The sequence below is a fragment of the Mustela erminea genome, chromosome 5 (assembly GCF_009829155.1).
Source record: "Mustela erminea isolate mMusErm1 chromosome 5, mMusErm1.Pri, whole genome shotgun sequence".
Classification (NCBI taxonomy): Eukaryota; Metazoa; Chordata; class Mammalia; order Carnivora; family Mustelidae; genus Mustela; species Mustela erminea.
This window is the reverse complement of record NC_045618.1, coordinates 130,510,149-130,531,010: the sequence shown is the minus strand read 5'-3', so window position 1 is coordinate 130,531,010 and position 20,862 is coordinate 130,510,149. Positions and strand designations below refer to the sequence as shown.

Genomic DNA, 20,862 nt, shown 5'->3' with positions numbered 1-20,862 from the left:
TATAGATACATACTCATCGTAATTAATTTCAACCCCAGCAAGATTTTGCAAGTCCGTCCTTCTTCATGGTCCTAAAATGTTGGATTGGAAGAGAGAGAAGCTAGGTCAAGTTTTTAGGAATCAAGTTATCCTTCTTTCTCCTTGGGACTGTTCCTCATTTGACATTTGACCCAAGTCGCCTGCCCTACCCTGCCCCATCCCGGGCCTTCCTCAGCATGGCTTGTGCCCGCCAATGAGGAAGCTTAAGCATCGGCACACATCCTCTCCCGGGAAGAGTGAAGCAGACCCTGAACCCCACCCAACGCAAAGAGAAGGAAAAGAATGAGCAAGGAGCCAGTCTCCAAGATGGGCCCAAAGCAGGGAACCGGGCTGGAGCGGGGCGGGTGTTCAACACAAGACCCTGCGGGCCATCAGGGGGCAGCACTGGGTCCGGGAGGGGCGGCCCGTGGAATGGAGCCCCCTGGCGGGACTGAAGGCACACTGCAGTTCCTCGGCTCCGCGAGCCCGGTGAGGCTGGGGCGTCAGAGGCTGTGGCCAGGACCGGCTGGCAGAGCAAGGGAGCGCAAGCCGGGCTCCACGGGAAAGGCCCACAGCTTTCATTGCCAGCATCCAGAGATGAGTTTTTCTTCCAGATGAACCCGAAACAGAGCCAGCGCCACAGAACAGCGATGAAACCCTTTACTGTGAGGCCGAGGCGTCCGTGGGCGTGGATAAAGACAAGGCCGCCAGGGAGAGCTCAGAAACAGACCTGGAGATCGAAGGTGAGAGTGGGCCCTGGGGGCGCGGGGTGGTGGCACGACCCCTTCCGCAGGAGCTGGAGGCTCTGCTCCCCGGGGTGGGCCATGGCTCTGGCCGGAGGGCCGGCCGGCACAAGGAACCCCGGGGCAGCAGCCTTGGGTCCTCCTCGAGGCTTGCCCAGTGCCGCAGCTGTAGCTGCCCTGAGCTCGTGGCCTCCCCGGGGAGCAGAGCGCTCACATCAGCTTGTTGGAAGCCAAACCCAAACACGAATGGGGATTTCTGGCTTTCTCAAGGTTTCCGCATGTGGCATCTTCTGTCATCTTGGCTAGCGTCCCAGGAGTAGTCTTATTACCCACCTTTTAAAGAGGAGGAAACTGAGGCTTACGGAGATTGTGTGAGTTGCCCAAGGCCACGGAGAGCTGCTACCATCCGCAGATCCCCTGTCCGCCCCACCCTGCTGATCTGCTTTCCTACTCTGTGTTGTGGGGGGCCTCCAGAGTGTCTGGGGCCCACCTTGCCTCCTGGTGGCTTTCCTCTCTACTCACATTCAAGGTCTGGGTTTTCCTACTTGAGAGTTCACCCTGGACAGAGCGAGTGTGCCTAGGATAGCGGGGCGGACGGGGAAGGAGGGAGCTCTCTGAGCTGCAGCAAGGACTCTGTTATCGCAAACAATGCCTTTACCCTCTCCCTCTCTGTTTCCCCAAGCAGGAAAGTGCCCAGAACCCCTGTAAAACAAGGTGAGCTCCACGCTCATCCCACTGATGGGCAAGCCTGGGATTTCCAGCCTGAGGCTAGCCCAGTGGCCTTCCTCTCCTGTGCTCTGGCCTCCTGGTCAACAAGTTCGTAAACCTCCCAACCCACGATCAACACACAGCTTCCCCTCCACGCAAGCCTCCTTCCTGACCCCAACCCCACCCCACGTCTTGTTGCTCTTTTTCTGACTTCTTTCCATGTCAAGACGTACTGATTAGCATTTTCCATGCTAATATACTGATGTTTTCAACGTGGAACTTTACCTGGTTGGAGGGGTGGCAGATAGAAACTGGATGTTTTCTCCCAATTTCCTGCTTTCACCCCATTCCTCCCCCACCCCCCAACTCCCCACAAGAGAGAACACTGTTGCAAGCTGCCTCCGAAATACAGTGGTAGTTGGTGCCTGACTGGCTCAGTCGGTTCAGCGTCTGCCTCCGGCTCAGGTCATGATCTCGGGGTCCTGGGATCGAGCCCTGAACTGGGCCCCCCATTCAGCGGGGCATCTGCTCCTCCCTCTCCCTCAGCTTCTCCGCTAGCTCATGCTCTCTCTCGCTCTGCCTCTCAAATAAATAAATAAAATCTTTTTAAAAAATCAGATGAGGGTGCCTGGGTGGCTCAGTGGGTTAAAGTCTCTGCCTCCAGTTCAGGTCATGATCCCAGGGTCCTGGGATCGAGCCCCGCATCGGGCTCTCTGCTCAGCAGAGTGCCTGCTTCCTCCTCTCTCTCTCTTTGCCTGCCTCTCTGCCTACTTGTGATCTCTGTCCGTCAAATAAATAAATAAAATCTTTTTAAAAATAAATAAATAAATAATAAAAAGATTTAAAAATCAGATGAAACCCCACCCTAGTGACTACAGCTGGAAAGGGCCAGCAGAACGAAACAGAGCAGAATTAGTGCCAAGGGCAAAGGTGGGGCTTACCGACCCTGCCATGGCAAACAGACATCTCCAATGGCAACTGTGCTGTGCTGGGACAGAAACCCAGGGCCCTGCAGCTTCTCGTGTCCCTGCCTCGGGGACTGAGGTGCTGGGAACAGGGCGGGGAGGGCTTCCGGGCAGGCCTGAGACACGAGCCCGGGTGCAATAGCAAGCTGGCAACGAAGCCACGGAGGAGGGAGAGAAGGCAGGACAAGTTGTCACCTGCCACATGCCATTTGTCCTATGCCACAGTGGTTGTCACTCGGAGGCGATTTTGTACCCCAGGGGACATCTGGCAAACGGGGCCAGGGCGGGGGCGGGGGGATGCTACTGGCGTGTCACTGGCAGAGGCCAGGAATCCTGCTGAATATCCTTCAAGGCACACAACAGCTCCTCGCACCCGAGAATTAGCCAACTCCATTCTCTCGGTAGAGCGGAGTTTGAGAGACTCTGCTCTCCAGCCGTCCTAAGGAGAAGGCCAGTTAGGGGCTGTGCCTGCAAAGTCAACTTCCTTGTAGGGTTGTCCTTTCACCGACAAAGCTCTCATTGTTTGCCCCAGAAATGTCCAGGGTGGGTTGGACAAAGGCCCTGGCATCCGAAGGAAAAACAGATGCAGGCTTTAGAACGCGGCGGGCCGTGGGAAGCCTTGCCATCGAAGGGGCTCACTTAGTAACGGGACAGCTGCGAGGGCGTACGGAACCCAGGGAGGCCCACTGCCCATCGACCACAAGCCAGGCAGGTCTAAAGCCCAAGGAACAAAGACCCCAAGTGGTTGGAATGGAAAGATAAATCGCCGTATTCTGTTAGCTGGGTTTTAGCTCTGATCAGCTCTGTGTGATTCGGGGCTAGAATTTATCCTTGGTAAAGGAGTCATGACTGTCCTTTTTGGGAGGAAAAATGACATGCAAAGTCTCTGAAAGAGGAAAGCCCCCTCAAATACAAGTTTGTTCGTTTCCAGCTGATTTGGGGTTGGGGGAGGGGTCTCTCCACCTTGCAATAATTGGTCACCTTGAGACGCCCTCTCAGTCCTGCTTGGGGATTTTAAAGTTGGAACCTCTCCTCTTGAAATCGTTAGTAAAGCTTCCCTTGTGGCTCTCATTTCAACCGTGGTCGTGAAACGAAAACGGAATGAAGGCTGCCCGTTTCACAAATGAGCTTCTTGTCTGTATGGCCTTTCAGAGCTGTCTCATGGTGGGCAAGGGAGCTGGGCCTTTGTGCATCCTTGATAATCAGTCCTGGATGCGGGCAACCTGGGAAGGTGGGCGTGGGCCACACTTCTTCTCCTAGGAAAGCTTGGGGCCTAGAACCAGGGGCCTTGTCTCTTCCCCAAAGGGACATCCATCTGGGGCTTTCTGAAGTTCAGGTCTCCCTCTCCCACTTCCGGCTGCCTTCGTGATTAGAGCCACCCTCCTGCACACACACCCACAGGGACATCCTCAGGCAGAGGGGACACCAGGCAGAAGCACATCTGGCCCCAGGGTTAGAGGGGAATAAGGCAAAAGGAGAAGAGAATCCCCACTTCATTCATTTGCATCTTTTTGTGTAGATACGGAGAAATTTTTCACCACCGGACAAAGGGAGCTCTACCTGGAGGCCTGCAAACTGATGGGCGTAGTGCCTGTCTCCTACTTTCTCCAGAACATGGAGGAGTCCTACATGAGCCTCAACCACCATGGGCTGGGCCCCAACGGTACCAAGGCTATTGCTATAGCCTTGGTGGTGAGCATGACAATGGGGGTATATGGAGACTGGCAGCGGTGGGGTTTGATGGAGTGGGGGGTCCAAGACTCAGAGAGATCCTCCAGGGGACCTTAGATTACAGCTTTCTGCCCAACCTACCCCAAGCTCTGCTTGACTGCCAGTTGATTTACCTCACAGACATGTGTACCCCACTAGCTCCTGGGAAGGGGGCTACTAGGGACCATGGCCTTGGAAGCCTATGAACTTTCTGATTCAGGAAGCAAAGGCAACAGCCCTAGGTAAGTGGCCAGGCTGGGTCTCAATTCCAAAGCTCACCTTTGCTGTAAGTAGGTTCACTACTGAGCTATTGTATTCAGTGTTTGCCTTTTGCAACATTATAATTCTTAAAAGATCACACTGTAGAGTAGATCATGTTTTCCCACAGGAATAATTCTCTCTCTCTCTCTCTCTCTCTCTCGGCTCGGCATGAGCAACCAAGGACTTGACCTTGAATTCATCCTGGCTTTATATAATTATAATTGATTGTATACAAACCACCTTGCATCCCAGAAAAACAAAACACGTGATGACTATAGGTCAGCAAAACACTGTTCATTTAAGATGGTAAAGGGAAAGTTTGGTTAAAAAAAAAAAAAGCACTCACTCATTTTGGGAACTAGAACAGCATTTATGTTTAGCACGTGTCCATTAAGAGGCTACATGAAATGTGAGATTGTGCTGCTTTCTGGGGGGAGGGAAGAGGGGAAGAGCAGAGAACTAACAAAACCGTCTCAAAATTTATTGAGTGTTGAAAGACTGATTAATGAGGTGTTAGGAATGCACCATTACCTCATGAGTTTCATGGGGGAAAAAACAGATAATAATGCAATTCTCTCAGGACATGGGCCACTTATCTCTTAGTAACAACAGTTTCCGTCTGGGGGGAGTCTTCTGTTCTCTGATTCTCTGGGTCACTAATTTGACAGTTAATCACTGTGACATGTCGGCGGACCGAACTGGTATTTATCTTTCGTCTGTTCAACTTTGCACATGTTGTGTTTTCCTGGCTTAGCTTAAAAGCACCCTGACAGTAGTGGTCGTGTTTCATGGGTCTCGTCCCTCCCTCCCCTGCCCGCCTCTGCGTCCTTGGACTTGGTAGGGTGCAGAGGTGTTCCCTGCTCTCTCATGCTTGTTTCCCCAGCAGCGGGCACAAAAAGTAACCAGTGGCTACTGGTCTGGGTGAGATGAATGTGGATAAGCCTTGGGTCGGGGGCTGTCTGCTGCCCCCCACACCTGCTGCACCGGGACCCCCGAGGTGCGGAAGGGGAAAATAACAAACAGTGCTGCTTAGAGCGGACCCCTGGCTCTCTTGCTGTGAGTCACTTGCTCTGACCTTGCTGCCTGTGGGCATGCCAACTGGCTTGGATGTAGATATGTAAGACTGAAGTCCAGGTCCTTCCAAGCAGCCCTGGGGCCACGTTCTGACTAAAGAAACGTGCCAGATAAGACAGAGCCTGAGTAAGACCTCTGGAGGAAGCAGGCCCAGTAGATGCCTTCTGTTTCAGTACTGGATTAAATGCATCAGTTTCTCCCTAATCTTAGAGTAGGTCACAGCTTCTCTCCTCCAGGCTAAATAACTACTCTCTGTGTAGCTCACCCCTGTGCCCCGCATTTTTCAGGGACTTCATCGTTTTAATAACCCCTTTCTAAATTCCCCTGCAGAGCCCCCTTTGGTGGAGGTGCCCAGAATAAGCATACTGTCCCAGCACACCTCGGCGGGATGGCTCGTCCCCGGGGCGGCATCCTGCTCCAGTCCGTTCTCCGGAAGTGTTGGCCTGCAGCTCTGTGCCCTCTCAAAAGGCTGGGAGCTTAAGGGAGAGGACAAGCTCTGGGCAAGGGCAGGGAACTGATCGGGTCACCGACTTCTTCTTTCTCCCCCTCCTCTTGTGGCGGCTGAAGTCCAACACGAGTGTGGCCACCCTGGAGCTGGCAGACAACGGTCTCATGGAGGAGGGGCTCCTGAGCCTGGTGGAGATGCTGCAAGAGAATTACTACCTGCAGGAGATGGTACTGTGGCCCTTTTGCCAGCTCCCACCCCCGCACCAGGGCTCTCGACACCACCTAGGATGGGCCAGAGACCCCCGCCCTGGCCCCGGCCAGCCTCCAGCTTTCTGCGATGGGCCTGGAGGCCCCTCTCCTCCAGAGGTGACTTCTCAGAGGAGGGCCGCATGTCAGAGGCTGGCCGGGGGGTTGTGTTCCCCGTGGCCCAAAGAGACCAGTAAGCCCTTCCACAGAGTCGCTTTAAAGTGAACTTAGAGAAAATAAAGGCACGAAATACTTCCATCAAACACAATGTGTCTGGAGACGGATGATGGTGAGGGTTGCATAAGCATGTGAACATACTTCAGACCACTGCACAGTACCCTTAGGAATAGTCAAGACGGTAAATGTTGTGTTATGTCTAGTTTACCATAATTTAGAAATGGGGGAAAAAAGAGGAGAAGCAATTAAGATCATAAGGGCTGGTTTGTATAAAGGTCCCTCCCACAAGCCCTAAAGGACTGTGTCCATTTGCATCCCTGCGTGTTCCCAGCACAGTCAATCATGTTTCACAAATCAGTGAATGAAATTTACAATGATGATTTACTCTGAAGGAATCTTTCAATTGCTTCATGCCGAACTCTCCTAATAAATCTATCTTAGGTTTCAAAAAAATGTACAGTAAGTTTATCTAAAGTACTAGGGCTGGGGCGCCTGGATGGCTCAGATGTTAGGCGTCTGCTTTCGGCTCGGGTTGTGATCCCAGGGTCCTGGGATCGAGCCCCACACTGGGCTCCCTGCTCAGCGGGAAGCCTGCTTCTCCCTCTCCCACCCTCCCCTGCTTGTGCTCCCTCTCTCGCTGTGTCTCTCTCTGTCAAATAAAATAAAACCTTAAAAAAAAAAAAGTAAAGTACTAGAGCTAAACCAGAGAAGTGGGAAGTCACCAAAGCTGACCAGAGAAAACTGAGACCAGCAGGCGGGCCTCCCAGCCAGGCGTTCGGGGAGCTGAATCCTCATCGTCCTCTGCTCCTTCGCTCTTCCCAATCCTTCCTACACTTTCTCCCCTGGCCCTCTCCCCACCCAGCCCTCCTGCCCAGTGCAGGTCTTGAGTAAGCCCCTCCCGGACACCATTTGCTAATGAGGGCCCTGGGGTGGCGTATTCAATACACACACAAGGGTGTTCTTGCTTTTTAGAATGTTTCCGACAATGATCTTGGTTTGAAGGGGGCCAGAGTCATCTCAGAATTCCTTCAGAGAAATATCTCTTCGCTCTGGAACCTCCAGCTTTCAGGTGAGCCCATGGAAGACGAGGCAGGAGAGGACAAGGGGATGAAAAGGAGAGAATCCAGGGTCTAACTGGGCCAGACCAGGTTCCAGAACACGGTGTCTGCACCCTGCTAAGGCCTCTGGTCATCCTGTCCCCTCCCCGTGGCCACACTGGCTTCCTGGCTCTCCCAGACGAGGGACTTCCGACTCCCTTGGCAGCATGCCGGCCTTCGCTTGAAAAGTCTCTACCCGAGGCATCTGCATGACTCACTCTGTTGCTTTATTCATGCCTCTGTTCAAACGTCCCCTCATTACAGAGGACTTCCCTGACCTCCCCTCCGTCTCCATCGCTGCCCTGTTTCCCTGCTGGGTTTTTCTTAACCGCATTTATTGCTACCTGATCCCCACTGTACACTCAGTTTGGAATTAGTCTGTTATCTGTCTCTCTCGTAGAAGGAAAAAAAAAAAACTCATTGGAGAACTCTAGCACCCCCAGACTTGTCCTCACTCAGGCTTGTGGTTTGGGTTTATATTATCTTCAGGGTCCTGGAACTTAACCTAAGTGGTCCCATGCTGGTAATGCCCTGGGGCACACAACAGGAACAAAGAGAACACCCCATTGGAGGAACAGTCCCTTGACTGAGGCCCCAGGCTGTTTGAGATTCTCACAGATAAAGCTCCATTAAAGATGGGCTCACAGTCCAAAAATGCAAAGCAAGGAAACAAAACACTGTGAGAACTGTCCAAGTCTAGTAAGTGGCAGCATCAAGATCTTGAGAAAATAGAATTATTAGAAATTGGGGCGCCTGGGTGGCTCAGTCGGTTTAACGTCTATCTTCAGCTCAGGTCATGGTCCTGGGGTCCTGGGCTGGATCCCCACATCAGGCTCCCTGCTCGGTGGGGAGCCTGCTTCTCCCTCTCCCTCTGCCCCTCCCCCACTCACGCGTGCGCGGGTGTGTGTGTGTGTGTGTGTGTGTGTGCGCGTGCGCGCGCGCGCTCTCTGTCTCTGTCTCTAAAATAAATAAATAAATCTTTTAGGGGCACCTGCTGGCTCAGTCAATAGAGCATGCAACTCTTTATCTCAGGGTCGTGAGTTACAGCCCCACATAGGGGTAGAGAGTACTTAAAAAAAAAAAAATCTAAAAAAAAAAAGAAGAAGACTATACCAAGTTATAATTCCACCAAAGGAATATCTGTTTCCTGGTTATTAGCTAGTTTTTGGTGAATTCCTGGTTATTAGCAAGTTTTTTGTGAATCAGAATAATTGAGTATATAGATGTTGAAGTCCCAGTAGGTGGGTGCAAATCCTGGCTTTGACACAAGGCAAGTTATCTAGCCCTTCTGTGATTCATTTTTTTCATTTATAAATGAGGAAGAATAATATTACCTACTTCAGACAGTGACTGCTGAGATGAAGTGAATTAAAATTTAGAACACCTAGAACAATACATAGGACCTAAGAATAAGAGTTCATCACTGTTACTATCTTTATTACATTCTCACGTTACTACTGAAATAAAACATCTTTTCCAGATGCTCATTTCCATTTTTATTTTCCTCTATGAAATGTCAATTGTTCTGTGGGATTGTTTGTATTATCGAGTGTTAGAAACTATGTTATACATATTCACACTTGAATGTTAGAATGTTACCTATGGGTTTGCTTATGGTGTTTTCTTACACAGATTTCTTATTATGTTTGTATTTTATACTATTGTCAATTCTTTTTTATTTAAGTGATTTTTTTAAAAAATTTTATTTATTTATTTGACAGAGAGACATCCTAAGTATGCAGAGAGGCAGGCAGAGAGAGAGGAGGAAGCAGGCTCCCTGCTGAGCAGAGAGCCCGATGTGGGGCTCTATCCCAGGACCCTGGGATCATGACCAGGGCTGAAGGCAGAGGTTTTAACCCACTGAGCCAGCCAAGTGCCCCTTAAGTGATTTTTTTTAAAAGATTTTATTTATTTATTTGACAGAGAGAGAGAGAGAGATCACAAGTATGCAGAGAGGCAGGCGGAGAGAGAGGGAGAGGCAGGCTCCCCACGGAGCAGAGAGTCTGATGCAGGGCTTGATCCCAGGACCCTGGGATCATGACCTGAGCTGAAGACAGAGGCTTGACCCACTGAGCCACCCAGGTGCCCCACCATTGTCAATTCCTTTAAAAAAAAAAATTCATCATACTTTTTTATAGATTTGATTTTTGTAGTCCTGCTCAAAAAACTGAATTTTAAAAATGTTTTCCTTAATTTTCTTCAGATGTTTTTGTGATTTTGTTTTTTCATCCCTAATCTTCAGTATAACTGGAACTTGTTGTTGTTCATGGCATGAGGAAGAGAAAGAATCAAACACTGTATTTCCAAAACCAATAGCCAGGTGCCTCAGCATCCTCAACTGAATAATCTAGTCTTTACTGACTAATCTGAAACGTCACCTTTATTTTATATTAAACGTCCCTATAAATACAGGTTTCTTTCTAGATTTTCTTTTCCATTTCATTAATCTCTGTGTCTATATCTATGTCAACACCACACTGGTTTAATATTTATTTAGAATATTAAAATTATATGCCATGTGTTTTAGTTTAATGATTAGTTGTAATTAATAAAATATATCAAGTATACAATATGTAATATATTAGCTGTATAATTATATTATATGACACAATATGTTATATATTTGAGTGGACAAATTCTGACCTTCTTTTTCAAAGTAATCTTGGCTATTCTCGTGCAATTTCTCCTCCAGCTGAATTTTAGAATCATCCTGTCAAGTTCCATAAAAAAAAGAGAAACGAAAAAAACCAAACTGTTGCGATTTTGCTTGGGGTTATATTTAGATTAGATTAATTTAGGAAAGAATTGACGTATTCGAGATATTTAATGTCTTCACTTAAGAAGACAGTAGCAGGGGGCGCCTGGGTGGCTCAGTGGGTTAAAGCCTCTTGCCTTCGGTTCAGGTCATAATCTTGGGGTCCTGGGATGGAGCCCCGCATCAGGCTCTCTGCTCAGCAGGGACCCTGCTTCCCCCTCTCTCTCTGCCTGCCTCTCTGCATACTTGGGATGTCTCTCTGTCAAATAAATAAAAAAATCTTAAAAAGAAGAAGAAGAAAAAGAAGAAGACAGTAGCAGGTTACAATTCTACCAGTGGAAAATCTGTTTCCGTATACGGTCTCCATTTTGGCTCTCAGCAAGTTATCTGTAAATGAGGATGGTTAAAAGTGTGGATGTTGAAGTCAATGCTTGGGAAGAAATCCCAAGCACTAGGTTTGTCTCTGTTTCTTTAAGTCTTTATCTTCTTCAGTAAAGTAGTGTGCTTTTATTCCATTAGAAGGCTTGCACATTTCATATTAGATCCAGGTATTTTATCATTTTATTCCTGCATGCACAGAATGCCTTTTCTATCATATATTCTAAGTGGCTATTACTGATATGTCTGAGAGCTATTAATTTCTGCACATTGATACTATATCCAGTCGCTTCATTCATTCATTCATTCATTTACTTAGAGAGTGCAAGTGGTGGGGAGGAAAGGAGGAGAGAGAGGGAGAGAGAGAATCTGAAGCAGGCTCCTCACTCAGCGCAGAGCCTGACAATGAGGCTCAGCACCCCGAGATCAGGACCTGAGCCGAAATCAAGATCAGACGCTTAACTGACTGAGCCACTCAGGTGCAAACCTCACCCCGACCCAGTCACTTTATCGAGTTATCTTACTAATCCTAACATTTTCATCAGTTAATTTTCTTGGATTATTTAGGTAGGTGATCATGTCTGCAAATAAGGGGAGTTTTGTCTCTTCTTTCCAGCATTTATAGCTTCCAGTGACTTTTCTAGTTGCATCGGCTAAGACCTCTAATACAACGTTAACCTAATACGGAAACCTCTCTAAAAACACAAATTACCCAGTCCTACTCCAGGCTGCTGAATCAGAGTCTTTAAAGGGAGGAATCTAGGCATCTGTACTTTATCAAACTTACAGCCAGCTCTACTATTTGTAACCATTGATGTAAAAATAAGTTGAATAGCTAGAATCCTAATTTTATACCTAGACTTGCTTATTATCTCATTTTATTGCACTGGTACAGATGCAACCAAGAAACATTTGTGTCTCCGTGGATTCATTCATTCGTTCAGTAAACGTTGACAGAACACTGTTAGGTGCCAAGCACTGTTTGGGTGTTAAAGGTACACAGATTATTAGAAGTTTAAAGGAGAAATTTGGGGATAAACTTCTATGTCATTTATTTTCCAGAAATCTTTTTTTTTTTTTTTTAAGATTTATTTACTTGAGAGAGAGTGCGGGGGAGTGGAGGAGAGGGAAAAGGGAGAGAATCCTCAAGCAGACTCCCTGCTGAGCACAGAGCCTGATGCAGGGCTCGATCCCAGAACCTCAAGATCATGACCGGAACCAAAATCAAGAGTCAGATGCTCAGCCGACTGAGCCACCCAGGCACCCCAATTTTCCAGAAATCTTTTAAACTGTCTAGCAGTGCTGGGCTGAGAATAAATAAGGAGGGCACGTGCCTCAGTCCCAGAATTTAAGGGGCACAGAAAAGCTCAGTAACCAAGTAAATAATGTGTTGCAATGTTTGTAAAAGTCAAAAACGATGTTAAAAAAAAAAAAGTCCGTGCTGAACAAAATATCAACACTTCCAATATAAAACAAGATCCAAAAGGAACAGATTGTGGTGAGGTGAGTGAGGCCTAGCCATGCAAGGGCAGGGTCAGATGCTACCTTTATTTAAAATTTTAAAACTGTTCATCCTAGAAGTGTTGCATTAATTTTTATTTTTAGAAATACTGCATTTTTAGAAATATTGCAATATTTCTAAAAATTCTTTTGTGAATAAAGATATTGCTCATTGCGCTTAGGGAGCTGGGATTTTGCATGCAAAGGGCTTGCCTCACTTGGTCCCCTCTGGTCCTGGCCCTGCAACTGTAGTCTTATTTTTTTATCACACAACTAACTTTAGGCACCAAAGTAGGGTTTGGCGCCACCAGGGGGTGCACAGGGGCCGGTACGCAGGCTCCTGGAACTCCTTGCCCTACCAAGGCAGAGCAAGGAAGATTAAAGAGAAAGGCAAACAGTTGCCTTCTTTTCTCGTGTTTTCTTCCATATTCATATATTTGCTTAAGTACTTGCCACCTTTCTTATGGCTGATTGTTCCAAAAGGAAGAGCCTGGCAGGGCCAGGACTTGGGAGGGTAAGGGAGCCCTAGTCTGGACAGCCTTGAAAACGCCCCCCTCCCCTCCCCTTCACTGCAGGAAATAACTTCAGGGACGAATCCGCAGAACTGTTGTGCCAAGCCTTGTCGGTAAGAAGTGAGGGGCGGGTGCCACTGAGAGCCCTCTGGGCCATGGCCCTGGGCCATGTGGGGGGCCTGGTGGGTGGCTCCGGGCAGAGAAGAGAGAGTTCCACCCAAAAGTCTAGGGAGCTGGTGAGGATCTGGACTCTGCTGAGCCTGACAACAGCCACGGCAGCAGCAGGGCTGTTTGGATGGGACAAAACCCTCCCAGGGGCCATCAACCGTTATAGAAAATGCGCAAGAGAATATCTTCTGTCTAAATGATCTGGTCCACTCAATTTTTGGTGCTTGGGAGCCCTCCATCACACGGCCCTGAGATGAAAGAGGTATTTGCAGCCATAGAGATGACAAAAATCACCTCTCTACACGGTTTCTTTCTCCAGGCCAATTACCAAATCAAGACGCTGGATCTCAGCCACAACCAGTTCTCTGATAAGGGAGGAGAGTACGTGGGCCAGATGCTGGGTGAGTCCGCCACCGAGGGAAGGGTCCAGCAAAGGAGAGGCACTTGGCAGACGGTCGGTCACCTGTCAGGGCTGCATCCCCCTGTTTTTTATGGTTATTGAATGTTCAAATCATAAAGTGATGGAAGCCACACCCCAGACATTTTAAGTGGAGCTGACATCTGAATGTGGGCAGTTAACACTTTACAAAGATCAGAAAAGAAATAACTTGCTGACCTCAGGGAGGCTAAGGGTGATTAAATAGGCACAGCAGGCAAAAACTGTAACCAAAATGATTCATTTGTTTGACAACGATAAGTTTAAAACTTGCCTCTGATAAAAGATATTATGGGACAATGTGAAAAGCCAAGCAGCAGACAGAGAGCACACACTAGCAGCATCCGATCATATACAAGATTTGTGTTCAGAATATTGATAAAAGATCTTGCAGATCCTTGGACAGTAATGAACGCTCCCAGTAAAACAGTGATCCTACAGGCAGTGCAAAAAGAAAGCTAAATGCCTAAACTCTCTAGCAATTAGGGAAATGCAAAATAAAACAATGAAAAGATCCCCCTTGTCCTCTACCAAAGCTGCATAAATTTCAAGTCAGAGAATACCCAGTGCCTTGAACCCAGGGGAGAAATAAGAACTCTCTGGCAGTTTTGGGGAGCAGTTTGACAGTATCTAGTAAAATTGAAAATGTATATATTCCATGATACAACAATTCACCGGTGCATGTCTCAGCGACGCTCCTGCGCATACATAGAGATGTCTGAGGAGGCTCATTGCAGATTTGTTATAAGAAAAAAAAGAAAGAAACTAAATGCTCATTCCTAGGGGAAATGAGTAGAAAAGGGAATCACCGTTAGCGGGAGAGATGCTACTCTAGGTGGGGTGGCGAGAAAAAGCCCCACAGGGAAGGTGGCTTTTTGTTGAAATCTGACTATCAAAGAAGAACCAGGTTCTGGAAGCTCAGCATGCCAGGCGGAAGGAGCAGAGCCTGGCAAGTCTGAGGAAGGGGGGCGGTGGGACGGGCGGCAGAGCAGGCAGGGGAGCGGGGAGGAGAGCGGGCAGGGGAAGCGTAATGGAAGGAGGAGGCCAGCCAGGTGGGCTGCCGCTGCTCAGCCGGGGCTTGGTGGGCTAAGACACGCATGAAGTCGTGTTCATCATCACATTCCCCACGTGATGGAAGTCGGCGCAGGGTGTTAGCGTCGGGGAGTGACACGGCTGGCTTTGCAGTTTAGAGGAACAGTTTTGTGAAGTTTATGCAGTTTTAGGAAGAACACAGCTGAGGACAACAAAACTCTTTTTTTTTTTTAAGATTTTATTTATTTGACAGACAGAGATCGCAAGTAAGCAGAGAGGCAGGCAGAGAGAGAGAGAGGAGGAAGCAGGATCCCCGCCGAGCAGAGAGCCTGATGCAGGGCTCGATCCCAGGACGCTGGGATCACTACCTGAGCTGAAGGCAGAGGCTTAACCCACTGAGCCACCCAGGCGCCCCGACAACCAGACTCTTAAATACAGAGAACAAACTGGTGGCTGCTGGGATGAGGGTGGGGGGCACGGGTGAGCTGGATGGAGGCAACTGAGAGGTACAAATGGCCAGTGATAAAACAAGTAAGTCATGGAGATGAAAAGTATAGCATAGAGAACATTGTCAATAGTATCTTAATGGCGTTGTCACTGTGGTGTCACTATGGCCACACTTGCCATGGTGAGCGCTAGATAATATATAGAATGGTTGCATCGATACGTCATACACCTGAAGCTAACGTAACACTGTATGCTAATTGCACTTTAATTAAAAAGTACAAATGTCAGAAAGAAGGTCAATTAGGAGACTAATACTGTAGTCCAGGCAAGAGGGGACCATAGCTGGAGCTGAGGGAAAAGGGAGTAACAGAGGGGAGTGGAAGGATCCAGAACGGACTTTGGAAGTAAAGCCAAAAAGACTTGCAGATGTGGAGAATGAAGGAAAGGGAGCGAGAAAGATACAGGCCTGGTTATTTTGTTTCAGGAACTGGTTGGATGCTGGTGCCATTCACTTAGAAGGGGAAACTCAGAGAGTAAATATTACGGAGGGACAGGAGTCAGGAGGCAAGACTTCTGTTTTGGTCATGTGATGTTTGCCATGTCTGTCATCTGCGGTGAGACGTGTGGTCTGCTACATGGGTTTAGAACTTGGTGAACAGGTCAGGACTGGAGATCGGGACCTGGGAGTTAGAGGCATTGCAATGTATTCAAAACCATGGGGCAAGAGGAGATCATCGAGGCAAGGAGTGTGGATGGAGTTAAGATGGTGGCCATTGGACCAGTCTGACCTTCACGTGTCCCAGAGGGGAGGGGGAGCCTGAGCAGGAGTGGTCACCTAAGTAGGGGGAAGGTGAGGTATCAAAGAGCCAAACAAGGGATGCTTTCAGGAAGGAGAAAGTGGTCTCAGGTGGGTCAAGTGCTGCATAGACATCCAACAAGATGAGGTCAGAAAAGTGACTACAGGACCCGGCAGCGTGAAGATAATTGGTGCCTGGATGAGAGCTGTGTTGGTGAAGGACCTGAGTGTGAAGACCTGACTAGAGAAGGCGGAACTGAAAATGGGCCACAAAGACGTGAAATGGCAATGGGGGCGCTTCCAGGAGCTTCTTGGAGATGAGGCTGCGGCAGAAAGACGGGTGACATGGAGGCAGGAAGACTCGTAACAACGGAAAATACTCACGGGAAGGAAAGAAGAAGAAACGGGTCGTGAGAAAGGAAGAGGAGGTAGTTGCAGGACAGAGTCCTTGAGGAGCTTTGGGGAAGGGAGACAAAAATAAAACCAGATAAAATCAGAGAGGGAGGCAAACCAGAAGAGCAAACTGTGGGCTGCTGGAGGGGCGAGGGGAGGAGGGATGAGGTAACCGGGTGATGGGCATGAAGGAGGGGCGTGATGTTACATGCAACCCATGATTCACGGACCTCTACCTCTGAAACGAATAATTCACTGCAAGTTAATTAGCTGAATTTAAATTAGAAAAGAAAGAAAATGCTGGCAGCCATGGAGTGAGGAACAGAGGGGCCGGGATAGCCTCTGAGAAATGTGTTGAGAGAGGGAGAGCCCGGAAGTGTGTGCTCGGGGTGACAGATGTGGGGGGCCGGTAGAAGGGGTAGGGAGTGGCGGAGGCTAGAGCTCTCCCATGTCACTGCTGCCACCTGCTCAGTGAGGTGTGAGCGACACCTTCCCCAAGAGAAGGGTCCAGGCCGATAGGTCAGAGGGGAGGAGCATAGTGCACCAGCCTTGTGGGGCAGTTGGAGTCCATCTGAAACCTGATTTTCAAATACGTTAAAACTAAATTTTAGGGGCACCTGGCTGGCTCAGTTGGTGGAGCCTGTAATTCTTGATCTCGGGGTTGTGGGTTCAAGCCCCATGCTGGGTATAGAGATAACTTAAAAATAAAATTGTTTTTAAAAAACTATAAATTTGGGGCACCTGGGTGTCTCAGTTGGTTAAGTGTCCGCCTTCGCCTCAGGTCATGATCTTAGCATCCCAGGACCGAGTCTTGCATAGGACTCTCTGCTCAGCAGGGAGCCTGCTTCTCCCTCTCCCTCTGCTCCTCCCCCCCTGCTTGTGTGCACGCTCTCTCTCTCAAATGAATAAATAAAATATTTTTTAAACAATAAATCAATAAAAACCCCTAAATTTTAAAACAACTTTAAAGTGAGACAGACTCCTATTGTATATGAGCTTTTTAAAAAATATTATTAAGGCTGCCAGTGATTCAGTGAGGCATCCTGTTAGACATTTTACATCAGTTTCCCCCCAAACCTTGTATGCGTTACTACCTCCACTTTCACAGCTAAGAAAACAGAAGTAAGGGAAGAATAAGGAGCCCACTGAAGGTCACACAGCTAGTCAGGGGTGAGAACAGAAGTCACATTTAAATGGTGTGGCCATCGAACAGATGCAGGTGTACAAGGCACAGTAAGGGAGGAAACTGGCAGAGAAGAGGGAGTAGGAGTAAGAAGAGAATGAAGGGAGGAAGTTTGTTCTCAAAACAGTGTAAGGTGATGTGCACTTTACTCAAAGTCCATCCTGGTGGTTGACACAAGAGACAACCAGTACACAGCGCACTGACTGTGGAAAAGAACACCGAGTAAGACATTTTCCTGAGTCTGAGGGTGAAGGCCCTCCCTCCCGCCCAGCCAAGTTTCAAGGGTTCTTCAGCCCCTTTCCAACAGTGTCCTCAGCATAGCCGCCCTCCCCCAGTACAAATAACCATGATGACGAGTTTCAAGAGGATGTTTTCCCAACCCTAGGTAGCACGTAAGCAAAAATATTTTTTTTAAAGACTTACTGATTGATTTTAGAGAGAGAAAGAGCTGGCGAACGGGGAGAGGGAGAGAGTCCCAAGCAGACTCCCCCACTGAGTGTGGAGCCCGAAGCAGGGCTCGAACTCACGACCCTGAGATCATGACCTGAGCTGAAACCAAGAGTCAGACGCTTAATAGATTGTGCACCCCCAAAATATTTTTAAGTTTAAAAAAAGTACAACTTCTATGCAAACTAGCTTCTAGATAAGCCTGGTGCCTCACCACTTAGAACTGATGGTGTCCCTAAAGCTTTCTGGAGGCTCCTCTGCTCCGTAGTTCTCCAAGAAAAACACATCGCGGGATATAATAGGCCATCACCGCCTCCCTGTGTAACTACAACCCTTGGGTTCCAACCATCTCTGTTAGCTGAAAGGCTGCATGACATTCCGCCAGATGGATGTTTTTTATGTTTTTTATGAAACTCCCCCTGTGAGTCAGGAATGTTACTTTTCTAAGTGAGGCCACAGTTAAAACCTACAAGCATGAGACTCTTCTCATATCCTGCACCGTTAGGAAGGGTCTCACAGGTGACATTGCTTGACATGATAGGGCACCCACAGTCCAAGAGCCAAATATCTGTGACCAGATCACATTTGCCAAATAGATTGTAGCCATCTGCTTGCCACCTGCAATATACAAATGGTATTGTTTTATTACGTTGTTGCCAGCTTCAGGAGTCCTCTTACAATTTTGTCTTTCAGTGAATAACTGAAACATTATTGTCCTAGTGTCTTGCTTCGCATGATCGTTGAGTAGTCCTTATTCCCCAATGTCATGGACATCTGTCAACTCTGAGAATGGGTTCCCTGGGATTTGGGGAACACTAAGATGACTCCCTCCCTCCCCCAGCCCTCAATATAGGGCTCCAGTCACTGGATCTGAGCTGGAATCACTTCCACGTACGGGGAGCTGTGGCCTTGTGCAATGGTCTCCGGGTAAGGTGCTCTCTGGCAGTGGTGTGTTGAGGCCAGTGAGGACGTCCAGGGCCTCCCATCCCGCCATCTCGAGCCTCTTCCTCCTGACCCCGTGGATGAGCGCACCCCATGGTTGAGCTCTCATCCGATGCTTTCCCGTTGTTAGTGTCCTTCCCACAATTCCTGGATGTGCTTTATTCTTTAGTATAAATCCTACTCTGGCAAATATACCTTGCTGGGGTCTTGGTGGCATCTTTGGGAATACATTAAGAGGGCAGTTTCATTAGAGGGTAGGGAATGACCAGGTCCTGACTCCCTCCACCGGGAGGGATCTGGAAAATTCTGGCGGAGCTCTCCCTCCTGGAGACCCCTGGGCACCCACACTGGACAGCAGCAGGGGAGAGAAACCAGGGCCTGGTGGCTGGTGGAGTCACACGCAGCCTTGCTGCTGGTGCTGTTCTCTCCCCTCCCTGGAGGTTAATACGACCCTGCAGAAGCTGGATCTCTCTATGAACGGCTTTGGGAACGAGGGGGCTACGGCCCTGGGGGAGGTCCTCAGACTCAACAACTCCCTGGTCTACCTAGACATCAGCTGCAATGACATCACCAACGACGGAGTCTCCAAAATCAGCAAAGGGCTGGAGGTCAACGAGAGCCTCAAAGTTCTGAAGGTGAAGTCTTCACTTAAGCTGGGAGCAGGGCGTTTTACGTGTGTGTCCGTGTGTGTGCGCACGCGCGTTCAGGTGTGTGTGCGTGCATCTGTGTGTGTGTGTGTGTGTGTGTGTCTTTGTATGTTGGGCAGGGGCAGCAGGGTGATGGGGTTGCATGTTGCTGGGGAGACTTGTTGGAAAAATTCACCTTGCGCTTCACAACCCCAGCATCACCCTCTGCTGTGCCCTGGCGCATGGGCTCATCTCCCAACCCGTCTTCCTTCCTCCCACCCGGGACTTCGCTCCACACTGAAGCCAGAGTGTGGTTTTGAGCATAAGTCTGACTTCCACCCCGACCCCCATCTAGTCTCCTTCAGCTTAGACCCCCGCCTGGCTTCCTGTGGTTCAGAGCCGGTTCTCTCCTCCCGGTGTGCTTCTCTGGACTCAGTTTACCCCATGCTCTCCCTTGCTGTCCAGCCATGGCCTCGGGACCCGCTTTCCTCTCCACCATCCCAGGGCCCGGCTCTCCCGGTGGCCTCGGCTCAGCCTCCCCTGTAATGCTCTTCCCCACTGTTCCCTGCCCCATACCTGAGTCACTGCCCCAGCTCAGTGCCCTGCTCCGGCAGCCGTCCTCACGGACCCTCAGATCTCAGCTCACCCCTTCATGCAGAACTTGCCAGGTTCCTCCCTAGACTCTCATTCCAGTGACTCACTGACTGTCTGGTCACCCCCACTGGTGTGAGAGCTGCACCAGACCAAAGACACTGTTTTCTTCTGCCCATTATTTTACCCCCCTGTACCTATGGACACATAATAGATGCCCAATGAATGTCCTTTAATGAAAGAATACATCTTTCATTTTATTTTTAAAAAGACTTTATGTATTTATTTGACAGAGAGAGACAGGGAGAGAGGAAACACAAGTGGGGGTGTGGGTGAGGGAGAAGCAGTCTTCCCGCTGAGCAGGGAGCCTGATGTGGGGCTCGATCCCAGGACCCTGGAATCATGACCTGAGCCAAAGTCATATGGTTAACAACTGAGCACCCAGGCATCCCTACATCTTTCATTGTAAATTGATTGGCTTATAGGGGTGCCTGCCTCTGCCGGTTGCCCCCACCCCCAGCTTGTATGCACTCTCTCTCTCTCTCTCTCTCAAATAAATACATAAAATCTTTAAAAATAAATAAATACATAGATTGGTTTATAGATGCTAATATCTAACATAGAAGCTCCTGGGCGGGGCGCCTGGGTGGCTCAGTGGGTTAAGCCTCTGCCTTCGGCTCAGGTCATGATCTCGGGGTTCTGGGATCGAGTCCCGCATCGGGCTCTCTGCTCGGCGGGGAGTCTGCTTCCCTTCCTCTCTCTCTCTCTGCCTGCCTCTCTGCCTACTTGTGATCTCTCTGTCAAATTAAAAAAAAAAAGAAGCTCCTGGGCAGTTAGAAAACAGATGACAAAGGAGGCCTTCCATTACCAGTTTCCCTTTCTGGAGTTCCTGCCATGAGGCAGGTGCCTATCAGGGGGCTGGCTTCTTGCCCCCACGCGGCCCTCCAGCATGGGCTCCATGCGCGCCCCCTGTCAGATGGGAAAGCCGAACCTACGTGACCAGCTCAGGCCCTGCAGCTCGAGAGAGGCAAAGAAGTCAGCCTCGCCTGGCTTCCTGCTGCAACTCCAAACTCCTCGAGATGGGAGAGGGGGTGATTCGGGGGCCACAGATGTGGGGGTGCTGGTGGAGAAGGGAGTTCGAAGTCAGTGACAGTGAACTGTCATCTCAGAGGACAGGCACCTCAGCATTGCAAAGAGGAAGCCAGCTTCC

At 49.1% G+C, this 20,862-nt stretch overlaps 1 protein-coding gene across 7 annotated transcripts in view; it reads left to right on the top strand.

Moving 5' to 3' along the window:
* The window catches only part of LRRC74A (leucine rich repeat containing 74A), a 34,157-nt gene that overhangs the window by 1,882 nt on the left and 11,413 nt on the right, over positions 1 to 20,862 (top strand). For 3 of the 7 annotated variants that reach the window (XM_032344851.1, XM_032344850.1, XM_032344852.1), the window contains exons 2-9: positions 633 to 761; positions 3,954 to 4,126; positions 6,047 to 6,292; positions 7,322 to 7,418; positions 12,655 to 12,704; positions 13,079 to 13,160; positions 18,335 to 18,420; positions 18,876 to 19,070. In XM_032344851.1, coding sequence (XP_032200742.1) covers positions 633 to 761; positions 3,954 to 4,126; positions 6,047 to 6,292; positions 7,322 to 7,418; positions 12,655 to 12,704; positions 13,079 to 13,160; positions 18,335 to 18,420; positions 18,876 to 19,070 — 1,058 coding nt within the window. Of the gene's footprint in view, positions 1 to 632; positions 762 to 1,446; positions 1,476 to 3,953; positions 4,387 to 5,809; positions 6,293 to 7,321; positions 7,419 to 12,654; positions 12,705 to 13,078; positions 13,161 to 18,334; positions 18,421 to 18,875; positions 19,071 to 20,862 lie in introns of all 7 variants that reach the window. The other 4 variants (XM_032344854.1, XM_032344856.1, XM_032344853.1 and 1 more) reach the window with 4 other exon arrangements.